This window comes from Rhinolophus sinicus, linkage group LG05 (genome assembly GCF_036562045.2).
Source record: "Rhinolophus sinicus isolate RSC01 linkage group LG05, ASM3656204v1, whole genome shotgun sequence".
NCBI classification, from domain to species: Eukaryota; Metazoa; Chordata; class Mammalia; order Chiroptera; family Rhinolophidae; genus Rhinolophus; species Rhinolophus sinicus.
Window position 1 is genome coordinate 89,886,830 of NC_133755.1, and position 27,831 is coordinate 89,914,660.

The 27,831-nt window shown below is 39.4% G+C and overlaps 1 protein-coding gene across 5 annotated transcripts in view; it reads left to right on the plus strand.

The window, feature by feature from the left end:
- Positions 1-27,277, plus strand: part of UBR2 (ubiquitin protein ligase E3 component n-recognin 2) — a 106,110-nt gene extending 78,833 nt beyond the window's left edge. For 3 of the 5 annotated variants that reach the window (XM_019738383.2, XM_019738384.2, XM_019738387.2), the window contains 17 exons: positions 22-115; positions 876-1,037; positions 2,507-2,610; positions 3,312-3,390; positions 5,767-5,915; positions 6,330-6,385; positions 11,723-11,819; positions 12,076-12,143; positions 13,911-14,046; positions 14,538-14,628; positions 15,802-15,932; positions 17,022-17,130; positions 19,252-19,308; positions 20,812-20,889; positions 21,804-21,974; positions 23,715-23,816; positions 25,097-27,277. In XM_019738383.2, the coding sequence (XP_019593942.1) occupies positions 22-115; positions 876-1,037; positions 2,507-2,610; positions 3,312-3,390; positions 5,767-5,915; positions 6,330-6,385; positions 11,723-11,819; positions 12,076-12,143; positions 13,911-14,046; positions 14,538-14,628; positions 15,802-15,932; positions 17,022-17,130; positions 19,252-19,308; positions 20,812-20,889; positions 21,804-21,974; positions 23,715-23,816; positions 25,097-25,238 (1,826 nt within the window). In that variant the 3' untranslated portion in view covers positions 25,239-27,277. Of the gene's footprint in view, positions 1-21; positions 116-875; positions 1,038-2,506; positions 2,611-3,311; positions 3,391-5,766; positions 5,916-6,329; positions 6,386-11,722; positions 11,820-12,075; positions 12,144-13,910; positions 14,047-14,537; positions 14,629-15,801; positions 15,933-17,021; positions 17,131-19,251; positions 19,309-20,811; positions 20,890-21,803; positions 21,975-23,714; positions 23,817-25,096 lie in introns of those variants that run through there. The other 2 variants (XM_019738385.2, XM_019738388.2) reach the window with 2 other exon arrangements.
- Positions 27,278-27,831: the final 554 nt, after the last annotated feature.

Genomic DNA, 27,831 nt, shown 5'->3' on the forward strand with positions numbered 1-27,831 from the left:
TTTATTTGTTTTATAATGCAGACAAATATGATCCATTGTTCATGCACCCTAACCTGTCTTGTGGAACACACACTGGTAGCTGTGGACACGTGATGCATGCCCATTGTTGGCAAAGGTAACTTGTATTCTTCATATCAGTTAAGAGAAGCTTATCTGAACACTCAAAATACAAAGGAAATTGCATTCTAGAAAAAGGGAGAACTAAAGATGTTGAAGAAAAAAATCTGATTACTGCCTAATAAATAGCAATTAAAATTGATTTACTTTGTCATGCATGTATAGGAGTGGCAGAAATTTCGTAATATATCAAATATATGTTTTAACATGGGGATCTGTATTGACTTACAAACTGGATGGAGAAAAAAGATTTTTACAGTGGGATAAAGCCTAGAAGAGCAGTATCTTTCGAAAGTGAACAACTCTTGATTCTGAAGGTGTTAGTACTTGCCTTGTGCTTCCTGAGACTGTCGTGGCTCCCTGAGCCTAAGTTGGGATACCCTCAAAGTTGTTCTACTTGGATGCTTTCTATGTTTCTGTAAAACCACCAAATCAATACTGTTATGCTAGCACTGTGCTCATTGAGTTATCATGTAGCCACAAACCCAGCCAGCACTGGGACCAAGAAATTGGTTGCTTTCTGAATGCTTATTTGCAAAGCAGTCTGTTTTTGACTGTTTTAGAACTCTTAGAACCCATTTTGATTATTAAAGCAACTCCAAAATTAAAGTCCCAGTGTTAAAAATAATACAGTTCATTTTAAGATTTTAATTTTCGGATTATTTGTGGAAACAAATTATTTAAAATGCTGAAGCTTGTGGCTCTCATTGAAAAAAATTACCCTTGTTTTTGATACCTCATGTTCTCTAATTGTAAAGGTATTTTGATTCCGTTCAAGCTAAAGAACAGCGAAGGCAACAGAGATTACGCTTACATACAAGCTATGACGTAGAAAATGGAGAATTCCTTTGTCCCCTTTGTGAATGCTTGAGTAATACTGTTATTCCTCTGCTACTTCCTCCAAGAAATATTTTTAACAAGTAAGTTTTAGCTCATAAAACCTTAACATCAAAGTAATAGTTGCCTTTGAAGATGAGATAGTAAGGGGAGGGAAATCACTCTAGGTAATTGCATAATGTTTTCCAGATACTTTCCAAACTTCCTTTAGTCATTTCTTCTAACAGATTTGCAAAATATGATTTTGGTTTTTAGAAAGGAATAGGCCAAAAATTAAGTTTCTTGGTCATCCATAGGCACTTTGTAGAAGATACAAAATTCTTGTGTATTCGTGAAAACTCTTCTTTATTTCTACTTTAAATATCTCCCTCATACTTTTCAAGAGATACTCAGTAAATTGATAGGGGAGAGAGGGACATCTCAAACTGACTTGATTGAATATGCTAACAATTAAATATAATTTTTTTGCCAATTACTGGCTTACAACAGCTTCAGGAATTGAGCCCAAAAAATGAAAATTTATTGGTATGTTTAAAATGAAAAACTTTTTGTCATCTCATAATTTTTAGGGTGCTTCTAGTTAATAGTATTGGACATGCTCATTGCAGATATGAATCTGATACTCTGCTATTTAAATCTGATTTTCATTTCTCAGTTTAGAATTATGGTATCTACCTAACATGCACAAATACTAATTTAAGTTTTATGAATATGAATCATCTATTAATTTCTGTGATACTATTTGGATTCAGTTCAAAGCAGTCAGTTGTTTTTTTCTCTTCAATTTTAGGAGTTCAAACTATGGTGTCTTAATTTATGCTACCACAAAATGTTCTTAAAATGCTGTTAGATTTGAATATAAGCTCATGCTTTTTTATCACAAAAGAATATGGTGCTGACTTACATCTGCATTTGAACTGATAAATTAATCATAAGATTAAGGATTCACTGCATAAAAGGAGGAAAAAAATCGCCTTTGGATCTCACCTGTCACTTTTGTGGTTCAGGTTTTGTATTTTTTCCATGTGAGTCAGTTATGACGTAGTCATGAAGAAGAGGCTTCGGAGTCTGATATAACTGGGTTTGAATGCCAGATCCATTCCTTACATGGCCTTACTCAAGTTACATAGCTCTAAACCTCAGTTTCCTCATCTGTAAAATGGGGACAATAACATAAACTGTTTCATCTGAATATTTTGAGGATTAAATCTAATACTGTTAAATGTTTTACTAAGTGCTTGTCGCATAATAAGTACTCAGTAAATATTAGTGGTGTTGTGGTGACTGATATTTAAGAAATACTAGCAAATTCTAGTACTGAAAAAGGTGAAATTTTTGACAAATAATGTTATTAGCTTCATAGTAACAAATATGTTTTTATTTCCATTGACAAATACCTATTTTTCTAAAGGAACAGATTTCCCCCGAGCTTTTTTTTCCCTATATATTTAAAATGTGTTTAAAATATTACACCCATGATCATTTAAGGAGTCTTTTTGTATCTTAAACTAAGCAACAACAGCATAATACTAAACACTATAATCTTTTCCAGCAGGTTAAATTTTTCAGACCAACCAAATCTGGCTCAGTGGATTAGAACAATATCTCAGCAAATAAAAGCATTGCAGAGTCTTAGGAAAGAAGAAAGTATTCCTAGTAAGTTCTGATAACCTGCTTTCATTTTTCCATAAAGTCTAAGATTATTGGAGAATGTGGTTCCAGAGAGAATTGTTCAAGAATATTTTTAAAGTGAAACCTCTCATTTTAAACTGTCTTATTCTCATTTTCTTCGTCCTAGTGAACTAAATTTGCTTGACTACATTACTTCCTATTCCTCGAAAACCCTCAGGCTTGTGTGAAGTTTATAATAACTACTTCTCATTCATTCCCCCATTTTATTGAGGAGCTTCTGGGGGCTGGGGAATAGACTGAGTATTGAAGAGCTAGCTTTAGTTCTCGGTGGCCTCCCTCACTTAATTGTTGGCATTACCAAAGGCTTCCCAAGTTTCAAGACGTGCACTGCACTTACCACCTTATGAGAAAGCAACCTGAGCAGAATTTATACTGTTGGTTTTTATAAAAACAAAATAGCGTACTCTTCCTTTTGCTCCCTTCCCTAGCTGTGTTCTAGAGGCTACACTATCAGGAAAAGCAGAGGTGACTGAAGAAGGCACCTTGGTCAGTCAGAGCAATACTCATTCCCAGGCTTTGAATGCATGTTATACTGTTTTTATTAATAGAAATTTTTCCTGTTGTTTTTTCAATTTCTTTGACCTACATTTAGAATGAAATATATGGCTGAAATTCATAGAAATGTTGTAGAGATGAATAGTAATATGAAATGCTTGTTTCTATAGATATTGCCTCTTCAAAGAATTCAGAAAATATGAATGAATTGCAGCTCCCCGAAGGGTTTAGGCCTGATTTTCATCCTAAGTGAGTGTATTATTTTATTCCTTTTGAGTACGGCCTACTTGAAATGAAAAATTAAGTTAGCAGTTGGTAAGAATATGATTTATAAGCTAGGGAGCAAAAGCTATATGACACTGATCTTGAATTCTGAGGTTTAAGCATTACATGATGATATTTATTACGAGTATATTAATAAAAACCTAAGAATCACATGGCATGTCTAACTCTTACCAGTCTCTCTCGGTCTGTATTGCTGACTCCGTAACATGCCCTTTTATCTGCCTCTCCTGCACAACACTCATCAGTACATCGAAATCCAAACTGCAGCTTCCCCACCACATCCTGTGCTTTCCTTCTGACTTCCATGGTTCTATTTATGGCCCCACCAACCTCTTAGTAACCCAGGATCAAAACCAGAGTATTTTCACCCTCTGTTACCCCCTGGCCAATTAGTTATAAAGTATTGCATAGATTCTAGAGCCAGGTGTTGTGGTTCAGTTCCCAGCAGCACTGCTTACTGTGCAAATTGTTTGACCTGTCTGTACCCCAGTTTCCTCATTTCTAAAGTGAGGAAACTAATACCTACCTCAAAGTGTTGTGAGGATAAAGTGACATAATACATGTAAAGCCACCTGGAAGTTGTTCCTGACGTGTAAGTAACTCGGTACAAATAGTACTGAGAAGCTTAAGTACAGTAAACATCAGTCCTGTGCCTCTCACGTTTCCCCCCCCCTTCCCCAATCATGTTATTTTGTTTGTTTCTTCTGCTTTTTACTTCCATATTTCTAGTTAAAATGCGTGGGTGACTGTTTCTTGAGTTCTATTGACTGGCTGGCAGTTTAGTATTCAGCTCTTAGCCTCTGCTCCTCACCAGTCTGCCAGTAGAGTTCTTTCAGAATTTTTCGTTAAATCCCTTGACAATTTTTACATTATAATTGTTTCTACTGATACAAGTTGTGTGTCATAATTCTGTTTCTTGTCTTGTACAATTTTATCTTGTGTTTAAAAATTACCTTGTTTTTTTTCATGTACTTTGTTTTCTCTGTGTGTGTTCCTTTTTTTTCTTTTCCCATCAAATGCTGCAATAGAGCTTTCAGGTGCCTAGCAAGAGGTTTTTTGTTTTTAAGCAATGTCTTTTCTAAGTGCTAAGACCAGTCCTGGAACCTTCCTCCCGCAGCCTCTGTAGTCCCGCACCAATCAGGACAGGGCACCGCTGTCACTCAGACTTCCCGTGGCCATGCACCTATTATTTCACTGGATCTCATATTTTATATTCTCCTCTTTCCTAATTTACTCCCTCGTTTTGTACAAGTGCATCCTTCGGCAGGTTTCTGAGAAAAAGTGCATGGGTGTTAAGTTTTCATGTCTGAAAATGAGTTTATTGTATCCATATGCTTGATTGATGGTTTGGGTATAGGATTATAGGTTAGAAGTAATTTTTCATCTAGATTTGAAAAGCATTGTTTTATTAACTTTTCGCACCCATTGAGAAATCCACGCCATTCTGATGCCTGTTCCTCTGTAACTTGATTACTTCTGGAAACTGTTGGGATCGTCTCTTAAGTCCCCAGTATTCTAAAATTTCTGTGACATTCTTTGGCATGTGAATCATTTCTTTATTCATTTTTGCAACATTTTCAGTATACTCTTTGAACTTGAAGATTTGAATCCTTCAGTTCTGAGAATTTTTTATGTTGTTTCTTAGATGATTTCCTTCTCTTGGTTTTTCTGTTCTATGAGGTAGTCCTACTGTTAGCTTGCCCTGGGCCCTGTTGGACTGCTCCTCTAATTTTCTTATAAGTTTTCTGCTTTCTACACTGTCTTTGTTTTCCCTGCATTCTTCTTTCTGCTTGTTTGTTTTATCTCTTTGATGTCTGCTTCTTTCCTTAAATGTTTATTTTCCTTGGGTGACCTTTCAAGGAGTCTGTGAGACGCTCATGGGATATGTGGGTGAGCAGGTTGGAGCTCGCTGGCCTGTGAGCCTCACAGTGAGGTGATCAGACCCCCACCAGTCTTTCACTTGGGACCCCCAAGTGTCATTGTGTCAAGAGGCTTTTCCCCTAAGGAGTCCTCACTGGAGAAACTAAAACCTATGACAGTTGGACATACATTGCCAGTGTTCTCAGGGTGGAGAAAGAGGGTAAGAGTCTCACAGTTCAGTATGTAGACTTTTACCTAATACCTTGTTTTCAGCCTGTGCCTCACCTCTGCCAGCCCGAGTGGAGCATAACTCCTCTTAAGCAGAGACAATTTGCATATCTTTATTTTCCCCTTTGCATAAAACTGTCTTTAGATAGTTTAAATGTCTCAATTCTAACATAGCAAATAGCTGTTAGAAACTGAACCATTGATTGACATGAGCACGTTGTTTTGAGCTGATCTTATACATGTTCGCTACAGGAACCCTTATTCTGATAGCATAAAAGAAATGCTAACAACATTTGGAACTGCTACTTACAAGGTGGGACTAAAGGTTCATCCCAATGAAGAGGATCCCCGTGTGCCCATAATGTGTTGGGGGAGCTGTGCGTACACCATCCAAAGCATAGGTAAGAGATTTAAAGTTGTATCTCTAAGTCACAAGCACAAGTTGACAGGAGTTATGTGTAGAAGCCTGTATTTGAATGAGGTGTTTAAAATGGACAGCAATATGAAGAAATAGTATAAAGACTTTGAAGTAGGCAATGTAGTGTACTGACAAAATACTAGATTTACAGTTTATAAATTAACTACAGCAACCGATAACTCACTTTCGTGGTGGTTATAGCTTCTTGTCAGTTGAGGGAATGTGTTTTCATTTTTACTTTTCATCCAAAGTTAGTAATTCGTGTGAAATGATTTAAAGATTTCAAAACCTGACAATATTGTGCTTTCTGCAGAAAGAATTTTTTTTAAACTTTTTTTGAAATGTGATAAAATATATGTAAAAAAAATTTATCATCTTACTCATTTTTAATCTGCAGAAAGAATTTTGAGTGATGAAGATAAACCATTGTTTGGTCCTCTACCTTGCAGACTAGTAAGTTATCAGTTTACTCAATTCATAGAATGGTGGAATGGAAAAGCAGTGTTTTTGCTTTTTTTAAATCTTTTGTTTTTTTAAATCTTAAAAACTTGAATTGATGATTTAAGCATAGCTTCACTCTTTTCCTAGTAAGACCCATTTTCTGTAATGATGTTGAAGTTATGTTTGTGGTTTCATTTCTCATTATTTTTCTTTTAAATAGGCTTTGGCTCTTTTCATCCAGAGCTCTTGGTTAAGCACATGAAACAATGGGAAAAAAACAAAACAGAGTGTTTGTTCTTGAATTTTTAATGCTATAATTGGAAATATAAAACAGAACACACCCTCTACCACATTTGACTACCTTATAAGCAACATCAAATTAATGTCAAAACTCACAAATTTTTTGGTTTCCCAGTTACGTTTACACTATAGTGTAGTCTATTACATGTGCAGTAGCATTATGTCTAAAAAATGTGCATACTTAATTAAAAAATACTTACTGCTAAGAAAATGCTAACCATCATCTGAGCCTTCAGTGAGTCATAATGTTTTTGCTGGTGGAGTCTTGACTCAATGTTGATGGCTGCCGCGATTTCTTAATGAAGTTTGCTGCACAATTGATTCTTGAACACTTAGAGGCCAGGGTCGGGTTATTAATTGGCCTAATTCCAATATCCTTGTGTCTCAGGGAATATGGAGGCCCACGGAGAAGGAGAGGTGGGGGAACAGCTGGTCAGTGGAGCAGTCAGAACACACACAACATTTATCAATGAAGTTCACTGTCTTACATGGGTACGGTTCATAGTGCCCCAAAACAGTGACAATAGTAACATCAGAGATCACTGGTCACAGAGCACCATAACAAATACAACCATAATGAAAAAGTTGGAAATACCGCGAGAATTACCAAAATGTGACACAGAGACTGGACGTGAACAAATGCTGTTGGAAAAATGGTGCCAGTAAACTTGCTCAACACAAGGTTGCCACAAACCTTCAATTTGTAAAAAACCTGGTATCTGCGAAGTGCAGTAAAGTGAAGCACAATAATATGTATTTTGTGCTGGTTTTGTGCATAAAATGGTTTTGTGTTGACCAAAAACCATTAAACTCCTTGAAGAAAACACAGGCAGTACACTGTCTGACATTGCTCTTAGCAATATCTTTCTGGCTATGTCTCCTCGGGCAAGGGCAACAGCACAACAACAACAACAAACAAATAAACAAATAGATAACATTATATATATATATAAAATATATAGAATAATAAAAGTATATGTGCATGTGTATATGTGTATATATATATATATATATATATATCCATCAAACTAAAAAGTTTTTGCACAGGGAAGGAAAATACCAACAAAAAAAACCAAAAAAAAAACCTACTGAATGGGAGAAGATATTCACAAATAATACATCAGATAAAGGGTTGATATCCAAAATACATAAGGAACTCATACAACTTACCACCAAAGAAAACCAACAATCCAATAAACACATGGGCAGAGGACCGGAATAGTCATTTCTCCAAAGAGGACGTGCAGATGGCCAATAGACACATGAAAAGATGCTCAGCATTACCAAACATCAGGGGAATGCAAAGGAAAACCACAATGAGTTATCACCTCACGGCTGTCAGAATGGCTATCATCAAAATCGACAAATAACAAGTGCTAGCAAGGATGTGGAGAAAGGGGACCGCTCATGTACATTTACATGTACATTACATTCCTACATTAGTAGGAATGTAAATCAGAGCAGCCATTGTGGAGGTTCCTCAAAAAATTAAAAATAGAGCTGCTGTAGAATCAGGCAGTTCCATTTCTGGGTTTTTAGCCAAAGACGACAAAAACACTAATTCAAAACGGTATATGCACTCCTATGTTTATTGCCATGTTACTAATAATAGCCATGATACGGAAACAACCTATATGTCTATTGTTAGATGAATGGATAAAGGTTTGTGTGTGTGTGTGTGTGTGTGTGTGTGTATACAATGGAATATTATTCAGCAATAAAAAGGAATGACATTTTGCCACTTGTGACAACATCGATGGACCTAGAGGGTATGCTAAGTGAAATAAATCAGAGAAAGACGAACACCATGTGATTTCACTTATATGTGGAATCTGAAAAAACAAAGCAAATGAATAAACACAATAAAATAGAAGCAGACCATAGATACAGAGAACAACCTGAAGGTTGCCAAAGGGGCAGGTGTGGGGGGATGGGCATATTTTTAAAATATAAAAATATATGCCATTTAAAGCAAAACAATGAACTTTTTTAAAATGCTTTTTTTAAATAACTTAGCCTTTAGCAGGGGTTTATTTGCACATGGGAGAGATGCCACTTTATGTGGGAAGGCTCTTCGTACACCCAAGACAGGGTTAGTCTCCATAAAAAAATTTAAACGAAACAAAGCATGCCTGTTTAGAAAATACAGTTCATTTACTAACTTTCCTTTTCATTGCAAACGCCTAGAGTCTCAGGCCCCTTTTTATGGTGTGCGAAATGTAGATCCTCTATCAGAGGTTCCTGGGTAGGGGATGTGCATTAAAATCTTAGAACTTCTTAAATAGACAAATACCTGGGCCACTTGGGACTTACTAAATTGGAACTTCTAGGAGTAGATCCTGGGATTAAAGCTGGATGAAGCAAAGGCAGTTCGCATTAGTCTTGACTGTGATACGGGATACCGTGTTTCCCTGAAAATAAGACCTAACCGGACAATCAGCTCTCATGTGTCTTTTGGAGCAAAAATTAATATAAGACCGGGTCTAATATAACATAACATAACACCTGGTCTTATATTAATTTTTGCTCTAAATGATGCTGTCATTTAGATATGGATATGGCTGTCAATGTTGGCTGTGATATTTTTTGCTATAGTAAATAAGAATTGATAAGTATGTTGATTATTGAAAAGGCAGTCACAAATGTGTAACATCATTTTGTCTAGTTTTTAAGGCAATTGTTATATATTTCCTTGATTCTATGTACTTCACACTGCCTAGTCAGCAGACTGTAGACTTCTTCTATTCTGTTAATACGATTTTGTGTTATCAATTTGCATTAACTTTCCCGTGTTAAACCAACCTTGCATTCCTGAAATAATCCCAATTTGGTCATGTAGGTTATCCTTTTTATATATCATTACATTAGATTTGCTAATGTTTTATCTAAGAGTTTTACATGTATGTTCATAAGAGAGGTTGGCCTGTTAACTTTCCTTTATTGTACCGTTCTTAACAGGTTGTTCATATCCAAGTTTGGCAGGCTATTCGTTTTGGGTTTTTTTAATTTTTAAAGTATAGTGTCATTAGGAGTGAACTTCTATTTTTCTGACTCCCTTCAAACTTACATACATCTCCACTCACCTTTCTGTCCTGTATCAGAGGATAAGGGACCTTGGGTAAAGCGGCTTAGCCTTCCACCTATTTCCTGAAATGCGTCCGCTCTCTATCAGTTATCCCTTCTTTTACTTCCTCCTTTCCTGGCACATCCCCTGTTGTCAAGTGTGCTCCACTGTCCTCTTCTTACTCTTGCCCTCAGTATTATCTTTCTTCCATCTATGACCCTCGCTTTTTCATTCATTTTTATATCCAAGCCATTTTAAAGCGTATTTCATTTTATTTGTTTCACCATGCAATGAAATATGGATAAGGGAATAGCACCTGCAGTTTTTAATTTCATTTCATATTGAGAGAGAAATTTTATATACAGCAAAATTTCCTTAAACAATAGTGTATGCTCTCTCTTCAAGTTCTTGCTAACCCTTCACTTTTCAACTCCCTGCAATTTGGCTCCTACGCTAACACTTTTACTCTTTGGAAACAGCTGTTACCAAGTTCACCGAGTGATCTCCTCATTATCCTTGTAGGTGGACATTTTTTACTCCTTATTTGACATTTCTATTTTGTTAATTCCTTCTGAAATTCGTTTTCTCTCGATTTCTGAGACATTCCTGGTTTTCTCCCTACCTCTCTGGCACCTCCTTCTCAGTCTGCAACCCCTCCTCCATCCTGCAAATGTTTTAAACCCCCAGAGTTCGGCCCATGACCCTCAGTCATCAGACACTGTTCCCTGGTAGTCCCATCTACACCTCTGATTTCAGTTACATCCAGTGATTCCCACTTGTATATCTCCAAACCTGATCTGTTATCTCATTGCCTGCTTTATTTTTTTCACCTGGACCTCCCAAAAGCACCCCAAATTTAACAATCCAAATCATTTTTCTTACTATATTGCCTTTCTTAGTTAATGTCATTACTGTCCATCCAGGTAACCAAGCTAGAAACTCAGAAATCTTACTGGATGCATCATTTGGTCTGGATGTTCGTATCCAGTTGGTCAGCAGAGTTTGTTCAATACCCGTCCTACATATTTTTTTCCCGTTCTTTCCATTCCTACTTCTTCTTGTTTGGTTCATCCCCATATTATTTCTTGCCAAGATTCCATACCAGTCTCTATCCTGAATCTCACTCTTTTCTAATTATCAGAGAGGTTCCTCCCGAAGTTACCCTGATCATATCTCTTAACACTTTTTAGCCTTTTTCTCCATTATCACCTGCCAATCCTCACAACCATGGTCCAGACTTGTAGAATCATGGCTGGTCCCCAAACGCTAGTTCCCAGGCCTTTGTTACTGGGAGTACCCTAAGTAGACTCCTCTCTAAGATGCTCTAAACCACGTCCTGTGAGTGAGGTAGCCCTCATTTGTGGTACTACCTCCTTCAGTTGCCACCGCCTCCCTTTTCTTCCCCCTCTCACTCCCAAGGCTGTGAGCTCCTTGAAAGCAGGAGTGTGGTTTCATTTAAGATTTTCAAAACCAAGACTATCCTATAGTAGGTCCTCAAATCTATTGAACCAAAACACGTTACAGAAAAATTCGGAAAAGAAAGCATTAAACAGGAAGAAACAACTCATCAACTTATTATTCATCTGTATTTTTCTTAAGCATGTTTATACCTGATTATAATTCATATTTACATGTAGTAAGAGTATCTCTTTAGAATAAATATAGATACAGCCTTACATTCTTGGGAGTCTGTTTGTTGACGTCTGTCTGGGTGCATGTATCCTTTTCCATAGAGAACCAGCAGCATGGTGGCAAGGAGATAGCATTGGTTTATTCAGCATTCAATTAGATATTTCCCATTCCATTCATTCCATGTTAGAGACATGTCATTAAAGATGTCATAGATTCGGGTCCATACCATCTAGAGAGATTTCATTGTGCATCTAGCTTTGTTTCAACTAGCTATGCTTTGAACTAGCATTCATAAAAGAAGAGAACTACTTCATATACTGGCTTCTTTGTTAAACTGTGTCAATCTCTTTCAGGATGACTGTCTTAGATCACTAACAAGATTTGCTGCAGCACATTGGACAGTGGCATTACTTTCAGTGACGCAAGGACACTTTTTTAAACTTTTGGCGTGTGAGTATCAATACTTGTACCACATGTGTTACGGTAATTTCTCATCTTCTGTCATTTTGTTTCTAGTGGCATCACTTCTCTCCATTATAAGAGAAATATTTTGGTAATACTGTTTGTCTTATGTACAAGTTCTAGCTTATAAATTCATGTATGTCTTGCAAAAAGATAAATTTAAACGAGGTTATGTGCATTTTTAAAATAATACTTATGTTGACATATGGAATGTGCTAATGTATTTTTTTCTTTAAATATTTAGCATTGGTACCAGATGACAATCATGGAGACCTTCCATGCATATTAGATATCGACATGTTTCATTTATTGGTGAGTAGCTTGTAATTTGTGTTTGAAATTTTCTTTATCATACTACAGAACTTTACCTTAGACTTGGTGCGTAGTGTAGAGACAGACAGGAGGAGTTGTCACTATTGTTCTTGCTACTTTTTTGAGAATGATTCTTTTCTGAGCAGCCTCAAAAAGAAAATGTTAACTAAGCAAAGAGGCAACTAACCAAACAGAAGATATTTGCAAACAACACCTCCAATAAGGGGCTAATACCTAAAATATATAAAGAACTCACACAGCTCAACAACGAAAATAAACAATCCAATTAAAAAATGAACAGAAGACCTGAACAGACACTTGTCCCAAGAAGACAAATGGCCAATAGATAATATGAAAAGATGTTCAACTTCACTAGTTATTAGGGAAATGCAAATCAAAACCACAATGAGATACCACCTCACACCTGTTAGAATGGCTATCATCGATAAGACAAGGAGTGAAAATTTTCATGTAATTGAAAAAATGAAAAAGGAAAAGAAAATGTTGAGAAATCTAGTTGAGAGGCTTGACCTGGCTGTCTAATCTTCTCTTTTATTTTGCTTTGTGGCCGAGGTCAGTAATTTAACCTCTCCATGCATTTTACCTACAAAGAAGTAAAAATAACACTGGTAATACAGGGGCTACTGCTGACCCATACCGTGCTTTTAGGCAGATACTGCCCTGTCTGGGGCCACACTACTTAGCAATAGATAGCTCCCTTGTGTGATTTAGGGAAAGGTGTGTCTTCTATGTCGTTGAAGCTAGGACACACCACTGGCCAAGCAGTGGGTAGCTGAACTTGAGCCCCACCTCACCTGGGTCCCCTTCCACAGGACATTGAGAGCAGCGCCACACACAGCAACCCCCGTGCTGTGCCCGTAATCTCTTTGGGCATCAGATTCTGTGTCTTTAAGAGGGTTAGTAGCTATGATTGTGTCAGAACTCAAGGGATAATCAATCAATGGAAAGAGCTTAGAGCAAGGGGTCCCTAGTAAGTTTTAGCCATTGTTACTGTGCCCCTTGCTCCTGTGAAGACCACCGTCGTGCAGACAGCAGGAGGCTAACACGAGAGCCAGCATGTGTTGTGTACCTGAGTGCTTTCACGTGCAGTCCTGTTGAGTCCTTGCAGCCTTACTACTGAAGTGTTAAAAACACACACAAACGATCTCTAGTTTACCAGCAGAGAAACAGGCTCAGAGGTGTTAACTTGTTCAAAAGCTCACAAGAGGGCGGCTGGTTAGCTCGGCTGGTTAGCTCAGTTGGTTAGAGAGCGGTGCTCTTAACAAGGTTGCCAGTTCGATCCCCACATGGGCCAATGAGCTGCACCCTCCACAACTAGATTGAAACAACTACTTGACTTGGGGCTGATGGGTCCTGGAAAATCACACTTAAAATAAATAAAAGTTTAAAAAAAAAATAAGCTCATAAGAGGAGTTAGGGTTCATAGCTAGATGTTTATGGATCCAAAACCCGTGCATTTTCCACTGTTCACCTCCCTAGAAAGATTTCAGCGGTTGCTAACAGTAGACCGTGTGTAGGGGAATCACTAGGTTAATGAAAGGATAGTGCCCATCAAGACTCTCTTAGCTCTTAAGTAATTTCATTTAGCCAATCACAGTGGAATTTCTAACGTGTGTACCCTTTAAGACCAAAGATTCCTTACAGGGCGGGGCTGAGCTCTGAAGGGGCCGTACAAGAAAATGGAAGTGTGTCTAGATGTGAAAGGAAAGGCTGTGTATGTGTCTGACTCTGTATTTGGCATCTTAGGTGAGCTTGGTGCTCGCTTTCCCCGCGCTGCAGTGTCAGGATTTTTCAGGGATCAGCCTTGGCACTGGAGACCTTCACATTTTCCACCTGGTTACTATGGCACACATCGTACAGATCATACTTACCTCATGTCCAGGTAACAGCTTCTTGACGGAAGTGCTTGAGTTTTCTCAGTTAAAAAGACAGTATTAAAGGAAAAGGTGCTTGGATGAAAATAATATCTAAAGTATAATGAGGCTACTTGTTTTTTCTGTTTATCCTCATGTGACAAGTTTTGAAACGAAATCTGTTAAAACCCCTTAGCAATGTGAGTGTTTTTACTTATTTGTCTTTCATAAGCTTAGTACGGCTGGAGTACCACAGACGGTGTATGTAGCGGCTTTTGCGCACAGCTTTCTGTAGGCGCCGTGACTCAGCACCGTGGCCTCCCTCTCCCACAGCCTGCGGGCTCCCTGTTCTTCTAATGGAGCTCAGTACTGCTCACACCTGACGGGGTCAAGTCCTGTGTCTCGTGGGGGGCGTTTCATACTGTATTGCAGTGTATGACTCTGCTGAGTACTTAAAGGATGTGGTCATCGGTCTATTTCACAGGCAACTGCAGAGTACTCATACTTCCTTCTCTTTCAGAAGAGAATGGCATGGATCAAGAAACTCCTGCTGGTGAAGAAGAATTAGCAGTTCTTGCTTTGTATAAGACACTTCGCCAGTGCACAGGAAGGTGGGGTCATAATCTTTGCAGGGTATTCGTAGGTGACGGCATGAAAAGGGAATTCATTTGTTGAATTAGGGAAATGGCTGTCTGTTGATGTGTTTTTAAAAGAAGATGGGAGTGTGCCTATACTAATTGAATTGGAAGTCTCGGAGAGATTGCAAATCTCTGAGAGGAGTAATATGCAGAGTCCCACATTTATTTGGCCATGGAACCCTTTTTTTGCTCAGAGGATCTGGCACAGGGAGACATGGAACTTACTTTAGAAAGTGCTCTTCTAAAACATATATCATCTCCCTGGGAATTTAAAAACGCAAATTAAATTGGCATAATACGTTTTTAAGGCCCTGTTCTTGACTGGCAGGAGTGCAGTGAAGTTAGAACTTCACATGTTGTTGGAGTCATTTTCATTTGGTACAACAGTTTCATTTAGCTTTTTCATGGTGTATGTCAAGAACTACAATGTTTGTTTTTTTAAGTAAGTTATCCCATTTCTGAGAGTCCACACTAATAAAATAATCTAACATAGTGAAACCTATAGACATAAAGATGTACACTCTGATATTATTTATATTAGCAAAGAATTTAATGCACTCTAAGTGCTTGCTTGAAGGGGAGTAATTTGGTATCGGTTAACAATTGATGTGTTCCAAAATATTACAATTTCAATAAAAATTATGGTTTATCATTTTCTAAAAACCTTGTTAATTTTAAATTTCATATGTTACAGTTATGACTCTATAAGACAGATTAGTATGAAAATAGTTTGCCAGAATAATACCTTCTGATAAAAGATTATAGAGTAGTGGATAGTTGTATTTTATTTTTCAAATTTTTTCTTTTAGTATTATTTTTATAAATTTTAATAACAGCATTGGAGGCTATATTACCATTTATTCCTGACATCCTATAGTAGACAGGGCTGCTATTCCTTTTAATTCCAAATAGCACTTGTCTGTTTTCACATTGTGCTATGTCTAGAATGACTTTCTACCGTGTTTCCCCGAAAATAAGACCTAACTGGAAAATAAGCCCTAGCATGATTTTTCAGGATAACATCCCTTACATAAGCCCAAAAGCATCTTTTGGAGCAAAAATTAATATAAGACCTGGTCTTATTTTCGGGGAAACATGGTATTAACATTTTTATGACCGTTTCTATTAACATTTTTCTCTTTTTAGTGCCTTGAAAGAAATATCCTCTGGCTGGCATCTATGGAGGAGTGTCAGAGCTGGAATCATGCCTTTCCTGAAGTGTTCTGCTTTGTTCTTTCATTATTTAAATGGAGTCCCCCCACCACCTGAAATTCAAGGTAATTTCTAATTTCTTTTAAAATGTAGGAAGTACGTGTATGTAGTCTTTCAGTCCAGCAGCCTAGAATTAAGGAGACTTGCAAAATTGAAAACCGATTAAAAGTTTAGAACATAGTTAATTGACTGTGGTGATGTACACAATTACACAATAAAAATGTGTATTTATATGTTTGATTTTATTGGATCTCAGTAAATGTGTTTTTTGTACATGGAAATGTACAAAAATATTAGGTTGGTGCAAAAGTAATTTCAGTTTAAAAGGTTAAATTGCAAAACAACGCAACTACTTTTGCACCAACCTAACATATTAGTTTTGCTTTCATATGTTAAAATGTTCAATTCATAAACTGGGTTCTGCAGATTTTAAAAAGTAAAAACTGACAATTTCAAGTGTTTTTTAACTTGATGTGACATTAAAGTGTAGAATATCCATAATTGCACACAAATCTGATTTTAATGTAGGAATTCATTTGCTATTTCAGTTGTTATCTATGTTTTATTTTGATTCATTACATGAAAGTGGTATAACGGTAGACTTAAAGTTAACTATATCCCTGTATCTCATAGTGCCTGGCACAGGGCAGGGGGAACCTGCCCTGAAAGTTTGTTGACTGACATCTCCATTCAGCTGGGTGCACAGGCATCATATAGAATAGTTTAGACTTCCTAATCATTTGCAGGGATGATTAGAGCTAGTGTTTAAATCCATCTCCCTGGATAAAATCATCTTACATTTCTGTACTGCTCTATACTTTCCAGAGCACCATACGTTATTTTTGTCTTTGAATGTTCACAACTAACCCCATGAAGGAGATCGTGCAGGGATATACCATTTTGCAAAGGATAAAACTGAGACACCAGGACAATGTAACCAGTTTGGTGTAGGAGTCGTTTGACTCCTCTCAGTTGTGTCATTTTGTGGATCCCTCCCATGTGCCATCTTGTTCACTTCCTACAAGCTATGTACCTAGCTAATTTGAACTCTCCTCTTGCTTTTTTCTTTTTTTTAAGCTCTGCTATTGCTTATTCTCACACAAGATCTACTCTTAGTTGTTTTATGCATTAATTATTCTTTTCTCCATTTGCAGTTTCCGGAACAAGCCATTTTGAATATTTATGTAACTATCTTTCCCTGCCAAGCAACCTCATTTGCCTTTTTCAAGAAAACAGTGAGATAATGAAATTACTGATGGAAAGGTAATGATTATACATTTTTCTTCATTATATTGAGTAGTTATATGGAAACAGACTTCAGCTTATCACATATATTGCATAATTCCCAGGTAGTAAGCCTGGCAAAATTCAGTCCATGTAATTTTTTTTTATTTTTTAAAGATTTTATTGGGGAAGGGGAACAGGACTTTATTGGGGAACAGTATGTACTTCCAGGACTTTTTTTCCAAGTCAAGTTGTTGTCCTTTCAATCTTAGTTGTGGAGGGTGCCGTTCAGCTTCAAGTTGTTGTCATTTCAGTCTTAGTTGTGGAGGGCGCAGCTCAGCTCCAGGTCCAGTTGCCGTTGCTAGTTGCAGGGGACGCAGCCCACCATCCCTTGCGGGAGTCAAAACTGGCAACCTTGTGGTTGAGAGGACATGCTCCAACCAACTGAGCCATCCGGGAGGCAGCTCAGCTCAAGGTGCCATGTTCAATCTCACCATCCCTTGCGGGACTCGAGGAATTGAACTGGCAACCCTGTGGTAGAGAGCCCACTGGCCCATGTGGGAATCGAACCAGCAGCCTTCGGAGTTAGGAGCACGGAGCTCTAACCACCTGAGCCACCGGGGCCGGCCCCAGTCCATGTAATTTAAACTATAATGATTAGGCCTTCTTAATTAAGGATTTACCTTTGTGGTAAGATTTTTGCCCAGCTAGTGAATAGCATGAGCAGATTTGCTTGGAAGGAGAGGAGTGGTAAAAAATGTTTATTTCCTCTGATCAACTTACTTGTTTAGGACCTGTTCTGTAGACTCTTAGAACTGAGAGAAACCTTAAGGGTTACTTAGTCCAATACCTGTGCTTTAAAATTTGGCTGTTTTATGCAAAGAATGAGAGGAAATATTCGCAAATCATATCTAATAAGGGATTAATATCCTGTGTGTGTATGTGTGTCCAGAATTCCTACATCTCAACAACAAAAAAGCAAACAACCCATTAAAAAATAAGCAAATAACTTCTCCAAAGAAGATATACAAATGGCCAGTAAACACATGAAAACATCCTCAACATTACCAGTTATTAGGGAAATGCAAATCAAAACCACAATGAGATACCACTTCATACCCATTAGGACGGCTATAATCAAAAGGCAGAGAGTAATAATATATGTTGTTGAGGATGTCGAAAAATTGGAATCCATGTGCATTGCCAGTAGGAATAGAAAATGTACAGCCGCTCTGGAAAAGAGTATGGTGGTTCCTCAGAAAGTTAAATACAGAATTACCATGTGAACCAGTAATTCCACGTCTAGGTATATATTGCAAAAGAATTGAAAGCAGGGGGTCAAATAGATAACTTGTACACCCGTGTTTATAGCAGCGTTATTCACAATTAGCCAAAAGGTGGAAGCAACCCAGATATCCATCAACTGATGAATGGATAAACAAAATGTGATATATACATACAGTGGAATATGTTTATCTAATTCATCCTTAAAAAGGAAGGAAATTCTGACACATGCCATATCATAGATGAACCTCGAAGACATGCTAAGTGAAGTAAATAAGCCAGTCACAAAAGAACAAATACTGCATGTTTTCACTTACATGAGGTACCTAAGGTAGTCGAATTCATAGAGACAGAAAATGGAATGGTGTTTGCCAGGGGCTGGTGAAGGGAGGAATGGGTTAGTGTTTAGCAAGTACAGTTTGTGAAGCTAAAGTTCTAGAGTTGGATGGTGGTGATAGTAGCCCAACAATGTGAACTTACTTAACGCCACAGAACTGTACACTTTTAAATTGTAAAATTTATGTAATGTATATTTTACTACAAAATTTTTTTTTAATATAAGTGTTCTAGCTCCAGATAATAAGAGCTTGTCATTAATTCAGAATGGTTTTCCGTAGTGTCCAAATTATGGGGGAGTAGTGTATGTAGCCACAAATTTTACACATTAAGCATTCTTGCTTTTAGAAAATCACAGGTTACATTCTTCTGATTTTAAAAGTTGCAGACAAAATATGTATTCCTCCAAGCTTCTTTTGATGAGATAAATATATTAAGCAAAGAAGTTTTTTTTTTCCTCTTACTCGATTTAGAGAGGAAAATTCGAGTTCTAACCCTTCAAAAGTAAAAAGTGTTTTTTTCCCCCCATTTATATTAAAGTTGGTGTCAGAACATTGAAGTTAAAAGATACCTAGAAGGTAAAAGAGATGCTATCAGGTAAGTTGAAGATTGTCAAAGACTTGGTGGGGGTGGGGGAGCAGGGAGAAGCAGGGTGTAAGTGCTGTGTCCCTTCCACTCTGACCTCCCAGGCCGTTGGTGATTCAAAGAGGTAGGCTATCGAGGCTTCATACGTTTTTCTGCTTAATCTAATGGTGGTGAGAGTTTGTAAAACAATCAGAATTAGGAACATAAAGAGTATATTACTCTTGACAGGAAGCAAATAACAAAATGATTATATTTTGAAATGCTTTAAAAAACTGTGGGTCCTTTTTCAGGTTTTTTTTAGCTGGTTTGTTTTGTTTTGTTTTTGTTTTTTGGGTTTTTTTAATCTATTAATGGCAAATTTCAAACTATCCAAAAGTTGAAAGAATAGCATAAGAAGGCCCCACTCAGCTTCAGTAATGATCAAATCAAGGCCAATCATGTTTATATTTTCTTTATTCCTTTTGACATTAGAGCTATTCTGATTCTGTAGTCAAGTTTGCTGTACCCGGTGATAACAGGTGTATTTCATCTAGTAACGTCTCCTTGGTTCTGCTGAATACATTATCCATAAAAATCAGGGGCTAAAGGAGATTGTTCTGTTTCTTTGGTTTCATACGTAGTCTGTCCCAAATCCAGAGATGACTTATCACCCCAACTTTATTAGGTTGAACCATACGAAATTTCAGTTTTTGTAAGTCAAAAATGGTTGAATATCACCAATTTCATGTGGTTTAACCCTGCAGTCAGAAGACTTACAATGTGGAACAGTAGTTCTCAACTTGAGATATACATCAGAACAACTTTGGAAACTTAAAAAATACTCAGGGCCCTACCTACCAAATCTAATTTCTCTGAAGTTGGCCTCGTTGTATGTACATCCCCTCAGAATTTTCTGGTCTAAGAATTGCTGTCTCAGCAGCTCCCTTGTGGTTTCAGTCCACTCCTGACCCTGCCACACGTAAAGCAGGCAGAGGCCGAGCCGTGTGGCCCGTGCGGGGCAGGTGTGCCCACTGGAAGAGGGGCCTCAAGTGCCAGTTAACTTCAGATCTGAATTGTCAGAACCAACATGACCTGGAATTCACCTATCCTACTTTCTTCTCTCCTCCAACTCATTTCTGTCTTAAGATCACCCTTAATAAGCCCCTTTTCCGTCTTTTTTATCCTAAGTTCTGTGTTGGGCTCTCCATTGCTGGGTCATTTGGGTAGAATCCCGGGGGTGAAATTCCTCTTCTGCAACCCCCGTGCTTCCCAGAGCTACCACATTTCACTTAAATGGGGCAGATTCTGCGTACTGTCTACTGTCCTGATCATTTTTTCTGAATTTTCGAGTGAAAATGTGAACCCTAGACCCTGTGTTATTTAAGTATGAATTTTTGATTTCTTACTGTGGCTTCTTGTACCCCTGTGGTAGCACCAATCACTCAGTCTGCTTTTATTTGTTTTGACTAAGTTGAGTTACCCTGTTGTTGTAATATGACCTCATAGTAACTGGTTTTGTGTGTGTGTTTTTTTAAGCTATCCAAGAGAATCTAACAAATTAATAGACCTTCCAGAGGATTACAGCAGCCTCATTAATCAAGCATCTAATTTCTCGTAAGTTGTGATATTGAGCATTTCCTACCACTGGAAACACTTCTCTACACAGAATTTAACGGATTTTGTTTGTTGTTGTTCTTTTTTGTTTGGGTTGGAAAATTGTCATCTCAGTACCTGACTTGTACAAGTATCATTCCACCATGTTTCAGAATAAGATACGGAAAAGGGGGTGATGCGGGAACAAGTTTGGTGCATTGAAGTTTATCTAAGTTTGCACTAGGAAGTAATAAGAGCCCTTAGTAATGTGTGACACACTGTTAAATATTTAATGTGCTATCAGCGTAAAGAAGAATCGGTAGTGTAAAAATTACACATTACCTAGACAGTGGAAGATGCCTCTGTATCTTCTCTGGTGCCTCCTCCTCCTTCCCCAGCAGAGATCCACTCTTCCAAAGGGAGTGTGAGCATTCCTGTGCGTTTGCACGTTAACTGCAAATGTTTATATTCCTCAGCGGTATCAGTGATTATTATTATTATGATGATTATTATTTTGCATGTTTTAAGCTTTAAAATGGCATTGTACTGTGCCGTACATTCTACATCTTTTTTCACTCAGCACAGCTTGTAAGATTTATTTATATATTTGACATACATAACTTTTAATTCATCATTTCTCACTGTTGTATAGTATTTTATTACATGATAGTAGCAGAATTGACGTTTTTTTCCTCCTATTGATGAGTTTATCTTTTTTCCGATTGTTGTTTGTTTGCAGTACATGGTGCTTGTGTATATGCGTGAGGTGTTCCCTGTTCTAGAAATAATTTTACCTGGGCCATAGGATATATATATATCTTCACCTCTACCTGATATTGCAAAATGTTTTTCCAGGGTGGTTTTACCACCATCAGCTCTTCAGCTACTCTTTTTTCAGAGCAATGACTTTGTGCTTTTTTTTTTTTTCCATGAAGGTGCCCCAAATCAGGTGGTGATAAGAGCAGAGCCCCAACTCTGTGCCTTGTGTGTGGAACTCTGCTGTGCTCCCAGAGCTACTGCTGTCAGACTGAACTGGAAGGGGAGGACGTAGGAGCCTGCACAGCTCACACCTACTCCTGTGGCTCTGGGGTGGGCATCTTCCTGAGGTGAGTGAGGCCCTGGAGGCCGCTCTTTAGCTTTGGATCTGCCGCGGTGTATGTGCGGAAAACCACTGCATTGCAGCGAGTCCTGAGCCCGCTGTGCTCATGTGCCTTACTCATTTGAGAAACACGAGGAGCCTTGTCTCTGCACATCTCTTCTTTGGCTCATGCTAACTGTGCTGGTTCTTCCATTATCATCATTCTCACCCCCATGACAGTTCTGTTCTACTTTCCTCATGCTTCATTCTAATATGAAACTTCCAGTTGTCTTTGATTTTCTACCCACATGTAGTCAGAATTAGTCCTTTTGTTATGTCCTCATGGTTTTGGATTCATACATATCATAGGCCTGTGTATATATAGTTGTGTATGTTCCACAACGTACAACAAATACTAGTGACTAGTACTTACTGAGCCTGGATAATGCAGTAGTCAGTAGTCAGCAAAGCAGACCAACGTCTCTGCCTTCCCTGAGCTCATTTTCTAGTGAGGGAAATAGAAAATAAACAAACAAGACTGGGAAGAATTTAAGAAGTGATACATGCAAAGGGGAATATGCAATGACAGGTGGGGAATTGAATTTTCAATAGGGAACCAGGGAAGGTTCCTTGTGAACGTGACTGAAGAAAGACCTAGAGAAGTGGGGAGAGCATTAGAGGCAGGCAGTAGTAAGTGCAGAACTGCGGGGGAATGTGCCTGTCGTGTTCACGAAACAGCCGGAAGCTGGAAGCTGGTGTCGCTGGGGAGAATCGTGGCAGCTGGTGTGTCCTAGTGACATCTCTGAATGCCATTTCAGAGTTTGAAAGAGAGAGGTGCCATGAGCTTGAGCTCCTCTGGGGCATAGCTTATCTCCGTGGCTTAGTCATCTTAGTGTCCCCCGGTACCTGACAGCTTCTTGTATGCGGTAGGTTCTCAGTAAATGCTGCATTGAGCTGAATTATACATACCAGAAAGGCAGGCAGACCTCTCAGAGGGACAGGAGACACATGCTTAAATAGCCCCTAGGAGAGATGTGACAGCAGCATTTCCGCTTGCCTGGCATATTTCACAATTCGTTTGGTCATGCGCAGTGTTGCCAGTCAACCTAATTCATAACGTGCATGTACCATTTTTGTAAGGAATAATTTTCCTCATAATAGTGTTTAAAATGTTGGTAACTGTTTTATGTTTAGAAGTGAACTTGCTCACACTTAACAGTTTTGTAAATGCTAATATCATATGAGCCATCGATTCCTTATCCAGTGTCCCCTCCGTCACTACCATGTTTCCCCGAAAATAAGACCTAGCCGGACCATCAGCTCTAATGCGCCTTTTGGAGCAAAAAGTAGTATAAGACCCGGTCTTGTATTGTATTGTATTGTATTGTAGTGTATTGTAGTGTACTGTACTGTACTGTATTATACTATATTATGCTATACTATACCGGGTCTTATATTAAAATAAGACCGGGTCTTATATTAATTTTTGCTCCAGAAGACGCATTAGAGCTGATGGTCCTGCTAGGTCTTACTTTCGGGGAAACACAGTATATTGATTTACAGTACAGTCATTACTGATTGCAATACAATCATTTTAGTAATTTTTAAAACTTCAGATGTGTTGATACTTTTGTAAGTGTCTCTGCTGTAAATGCCGTTGCTTCTCTTCCAACACTGGTAATGTTTATTTTTATAGGAATTTAATCCATTTGGAATCAAATCCAAAACTCGGTTGCTAATATATAATGTGTAAATGGTCTCTCTGCAGAGTACGGGAATGTCAGGTGCTGTTTCTAGCCGGCAAAACCAAAGGCTGTTTCTATTCCCCTCCTTACCTTGATGACTACGGGGAGACGGATCAGGGGCTCAGGTAAGGCCCGTCCTGGGGGCTGGCTTGGCTGAGTCTGGGCCTCCAGAGCCCTCAGTGCCTGGTGGGCGTGACGGGCCATGTGGTCCCAGGGGCTTCCATCCTGGCACAGGCGGCTGGTATCCGTGGGCTCTTCCAAGGAGGGCACCTGGCTCCCTGGTTTGGCATCCCCTTTCCCAGCCCTCGTAACGTCATGAGGGCCGTGAGCACAGGACAGAGTGCAGCTTTTTCCATCTGTCACTACAGAGAACCAGAACCGTTGGAATTGCCATGTGGCATCCACAGCAGCAGAGCACTGTGGGCACAGCCCTCTGTGACTTGCGTGGCTTTGTGCGGCGAGAGCCCGCATTGGTCACGTGATCTAAGGGAGCAGACTATCATTGATCAGAAATGAGCTTATCTTGTGACCTAAGAATCTGGGGACAAAGATTGAGGACATACAGAGCAATACAACAGTACTTGAGGCTTAATCACTTCTACTCTGGGAGCTTCTATTGTACCATAAGCAAAATGCTAACAACAGTTCCCCCAAGCACTAGTAGAAAACTTCTTTTAGACCAAAGGAGGCAAACGCCTTAACCTAGATATAACCGTCCAGCCTTGGGGAGGAAAAGTTGAAGGCCTGGGAACTGAATCAAGGGAATAAATGCGCTGCCCAGGCACCTGACCCGCAGGGTCACAGGCGCCTGCCACCTGGGGATGGTTCTTCGTGTTCTCTGAGGGCTGTGGGCTCTTAGGAGGAGCAGCCCTGGGTGGGTGAGGGTTGGTGCACTGCGAACTGGGAGCAGGGGCACCAGGCGTGAACTCAGCCAACCTGTCTTTGGTTCACTCAGACCCAGATGTCACCCACGTTTGTCTGCTTTGCTTAGACTTTGCGGCTGAAAGACAGCACTTTGAGGAACATATGTACCCCTGTAATTTTCCTTCCATCCTCTCCCCTGTCCCTCTCTTTTTTAATTTAACCGACGAAATGGACAGTGAATGGGTGGTTTTAGCCTCTCTGCCCAGGCCCTCCTGCTCAGCCCCACCCCTGTTCCCTCACCCCAGTCTGAGGAAGCAGAGCTCGTGTGCATTTCCCTCTTCTTTGCAGTCCTTAGACCCCTTCAGTCCCTCCTAGCAAACCTTTGAAGCTGACGTATTAACAGCCGGCGTCGCCTGCTGAACAGAAGTTTTGCAGAGGATCTCAAACCAGTGACTTACAACTTTTCCTAAACCAGGAAAGTTTGGGGAATAATAGATGAATAAACAGAATGCATCTAGAGTGACATCTGTCTTCTTTCTAGACGGGGAAATCCTTTACATTTGTGCAAAGAGCGGTTTAAGAAGATTCAGAAGCTCTGGCACCAGCACAGTATCACAGAGGAAATCGGACACGCACAGGAAGCAAATCAGACACTGGTCGGCATTGACTGGCAGCATTTATAATCACTTCGCTACCAAAACCATAAACTTGGATTTTTGTAACCCAGTGGCTTTTCAAGAAAGAGACATAGGAAATAAGTTCTCCTGGATTTGGAAATAATTCTTCATTGAAGCTTTTTTTCCCAGTTTTAGTTTTATAGTTTCTGGCTCCAGAGACTGATAAAATCATCCCCCGTCAGCAGATTTTCATGCACCATTGGCTGTGTCCTTCAAACGTAACTTCTTACGAGGAGCTTCTCTTCCTTGACTGGACTCAGCCCGTCTATGGGCACCCGACTGGTTCGGCCGTTCCCAGGGGTCTGAGCCACGTGACCTGACCAATCCCAGGGCACTCCAGGCCTGAAGCCGATTCCACAGCAACGGGAAACAGTGTCTGTGGTCAGTTGGGGTCCCACTTCTTGGTCCCTGTCAGGGACTCTCAACACTGGGATTGGGTCTGTGTCCCTTCTGCTGACTGGCCCCGACTTCTAAGAGCAAAGCAGTGGATTTAGAAAGTGGCGTTTTCCTTGTCACCGTCAGCTGTGAGAGGGTGGGGGCATTCATGCACAAGGAGCCCCTGGGACGGAGTGAGGGAGAAGATTGTGTCTTCATATGCTGGGTGGTTTCAGGGCTGTAGAAAGTTGGGTTGTTTTCTTTCTTCTTCTTTTGGGCAAGACTTTCGGCTTTGAGAGAAAAAAACTCATTTTAAAGGGCTTTTTGAAAAACTTACAGAGTATCCTAATTTTTCAGACGATACATTCTCTTATTTCTAAGATTAAATTGAGAATATGCTTCTAATCAAACGCTAGCAAAAAATATGAGAACTCAGTGTTTTTGAGGTTCTCCCACCCCATCCCTACTAGCATTTCCTGGAATCGATGATTGCTGTTTACCTGCTGGCTCACTTAGTGCAGTCCTGGGACGACCGGTGTGCCCAGGCTTTTTATGACTTGTAATTGTAAACAATGTTTTTACTGAGAGGTGCCTTCCTAGAATGATAGCCGCTTAGTAAAATGGCTTATAACTATTATATACCACGCAGTCACTCATTTGGTACACGTGCTGCGAGCTCGAATGCACCTGGGGAGCGATGGCACGTTCAGTGGAGGGATAAATTCGGAGCCTCCCTAAGGTGGGGTCAGGGACAAATGAATGATGAAAGGCTTTGGGGGTTTTTTAGCCAATGCAAGTAACCCTTCAGTTCTGTTTGAACTGCATCTGAAAGTCCTGTTCCACTCAGCTTGGCACACTGCAGTCTACCTAGAAGGAAGGTCAGAAACCTAGACTTCAGGCGAAACTGAGTGGGGACACAGAAGCTGTAGTCACTGCTTGCTCCAAGGTGGTCTGAAAGGATGACCTTGGCTCCTCTTGCTTGGGGCTGGCTCACCCAGCTAAGAGGAGGTGTTTCTCACCCAACAGGAAGAAAGTCCAAATTCGAACCCAGTGTTCTCCCCCTTTTGCTGGCCTTTCTTCCATTCCTGATAGCTGCTGGTTTGAGTTGTTTGGGTGGCATCATGATTTTTATTTCGGCCTTTGTCACATCCCCCCACCCCCACCCCACCCATTCCTTTAGCTTTTAGATCCAGCTTCTTTTGACTTTTCTCAGTTATGTTCACCAAGATTAGATTTTTAATGACAAAGATCAGGTTTCTCTCTCGTAAATGGATTCCAGACATTTTCACCAAGTCTTAACAAGACTCCAGCTTTCAGGACTGACTTCCCAGAAGGCTGTTGTGAGCAGAGTGTCCCTGGATTCCACTCTCTGAGAATGGCAGGGAGTCTGAGAGGAGATGAATTACATGGACACTTTATCTTCTGGTATTTGCATCATTAAACTAATTGTCTTCCCTACCTAATGAATCATCTTAGTTTTATGATTTGTTCCACATGTATTATGTTCATTGTGGAAATGTTTATGTAACATGCTTTTCATATCAGGGAAAATTCTATCTGTAATAAATTGGCTATAACTTTAATATCTGTGGAAAACTTGTAAAATTTGGAATGTATCATATGTAAAAAGTTTAAAGATATCCAAATAAATGCTTTAGGTGTTAACATTACTTTGGGTATGCCTTCATTTTCTTTCTGTTTTGTTTCACACACTGAAATGCTGTGGAAGTGTTCCCCGTGTCACCTTGCTATTAATAAATTGGGGCATCTGTGTTAGCTTGAAATTTAAGATGCTTATATTATTAGTGTCAATTATGGCCATGAGCCAAACGCTCTTGACCTTCCCAGAGAAAGCTCGATCATCATTTTAGCTGATTAAGTTTCACGTTCATTGGCTACAACCGCTTGTGACCTTTCTGAACCATTATGGACCTCAAATCACTGGGAAAACAGGGCACTCGACGTCTCTCCAAGACCTGTCTCCAGATTTAAGCTCTTCTTGCCCATCCTTACCTAGTGATCCCAGGTCTGTGTTGTTACACACACTCCAGACACTTCCTGTTTATGAGAGATACATGTAGGAAGGGAACTGCATTCTGTGTTTGCAGGGGAGGCATTACCTACGAGAGCTGTGCTGTGCTTTTCAAAGGGCTCTTAGAAGGAAGGCATCAAGCAAGCGGCAAGGTTTCCATTGTGCTTTCCCTGTCCCCTGGTCGTTAATGCT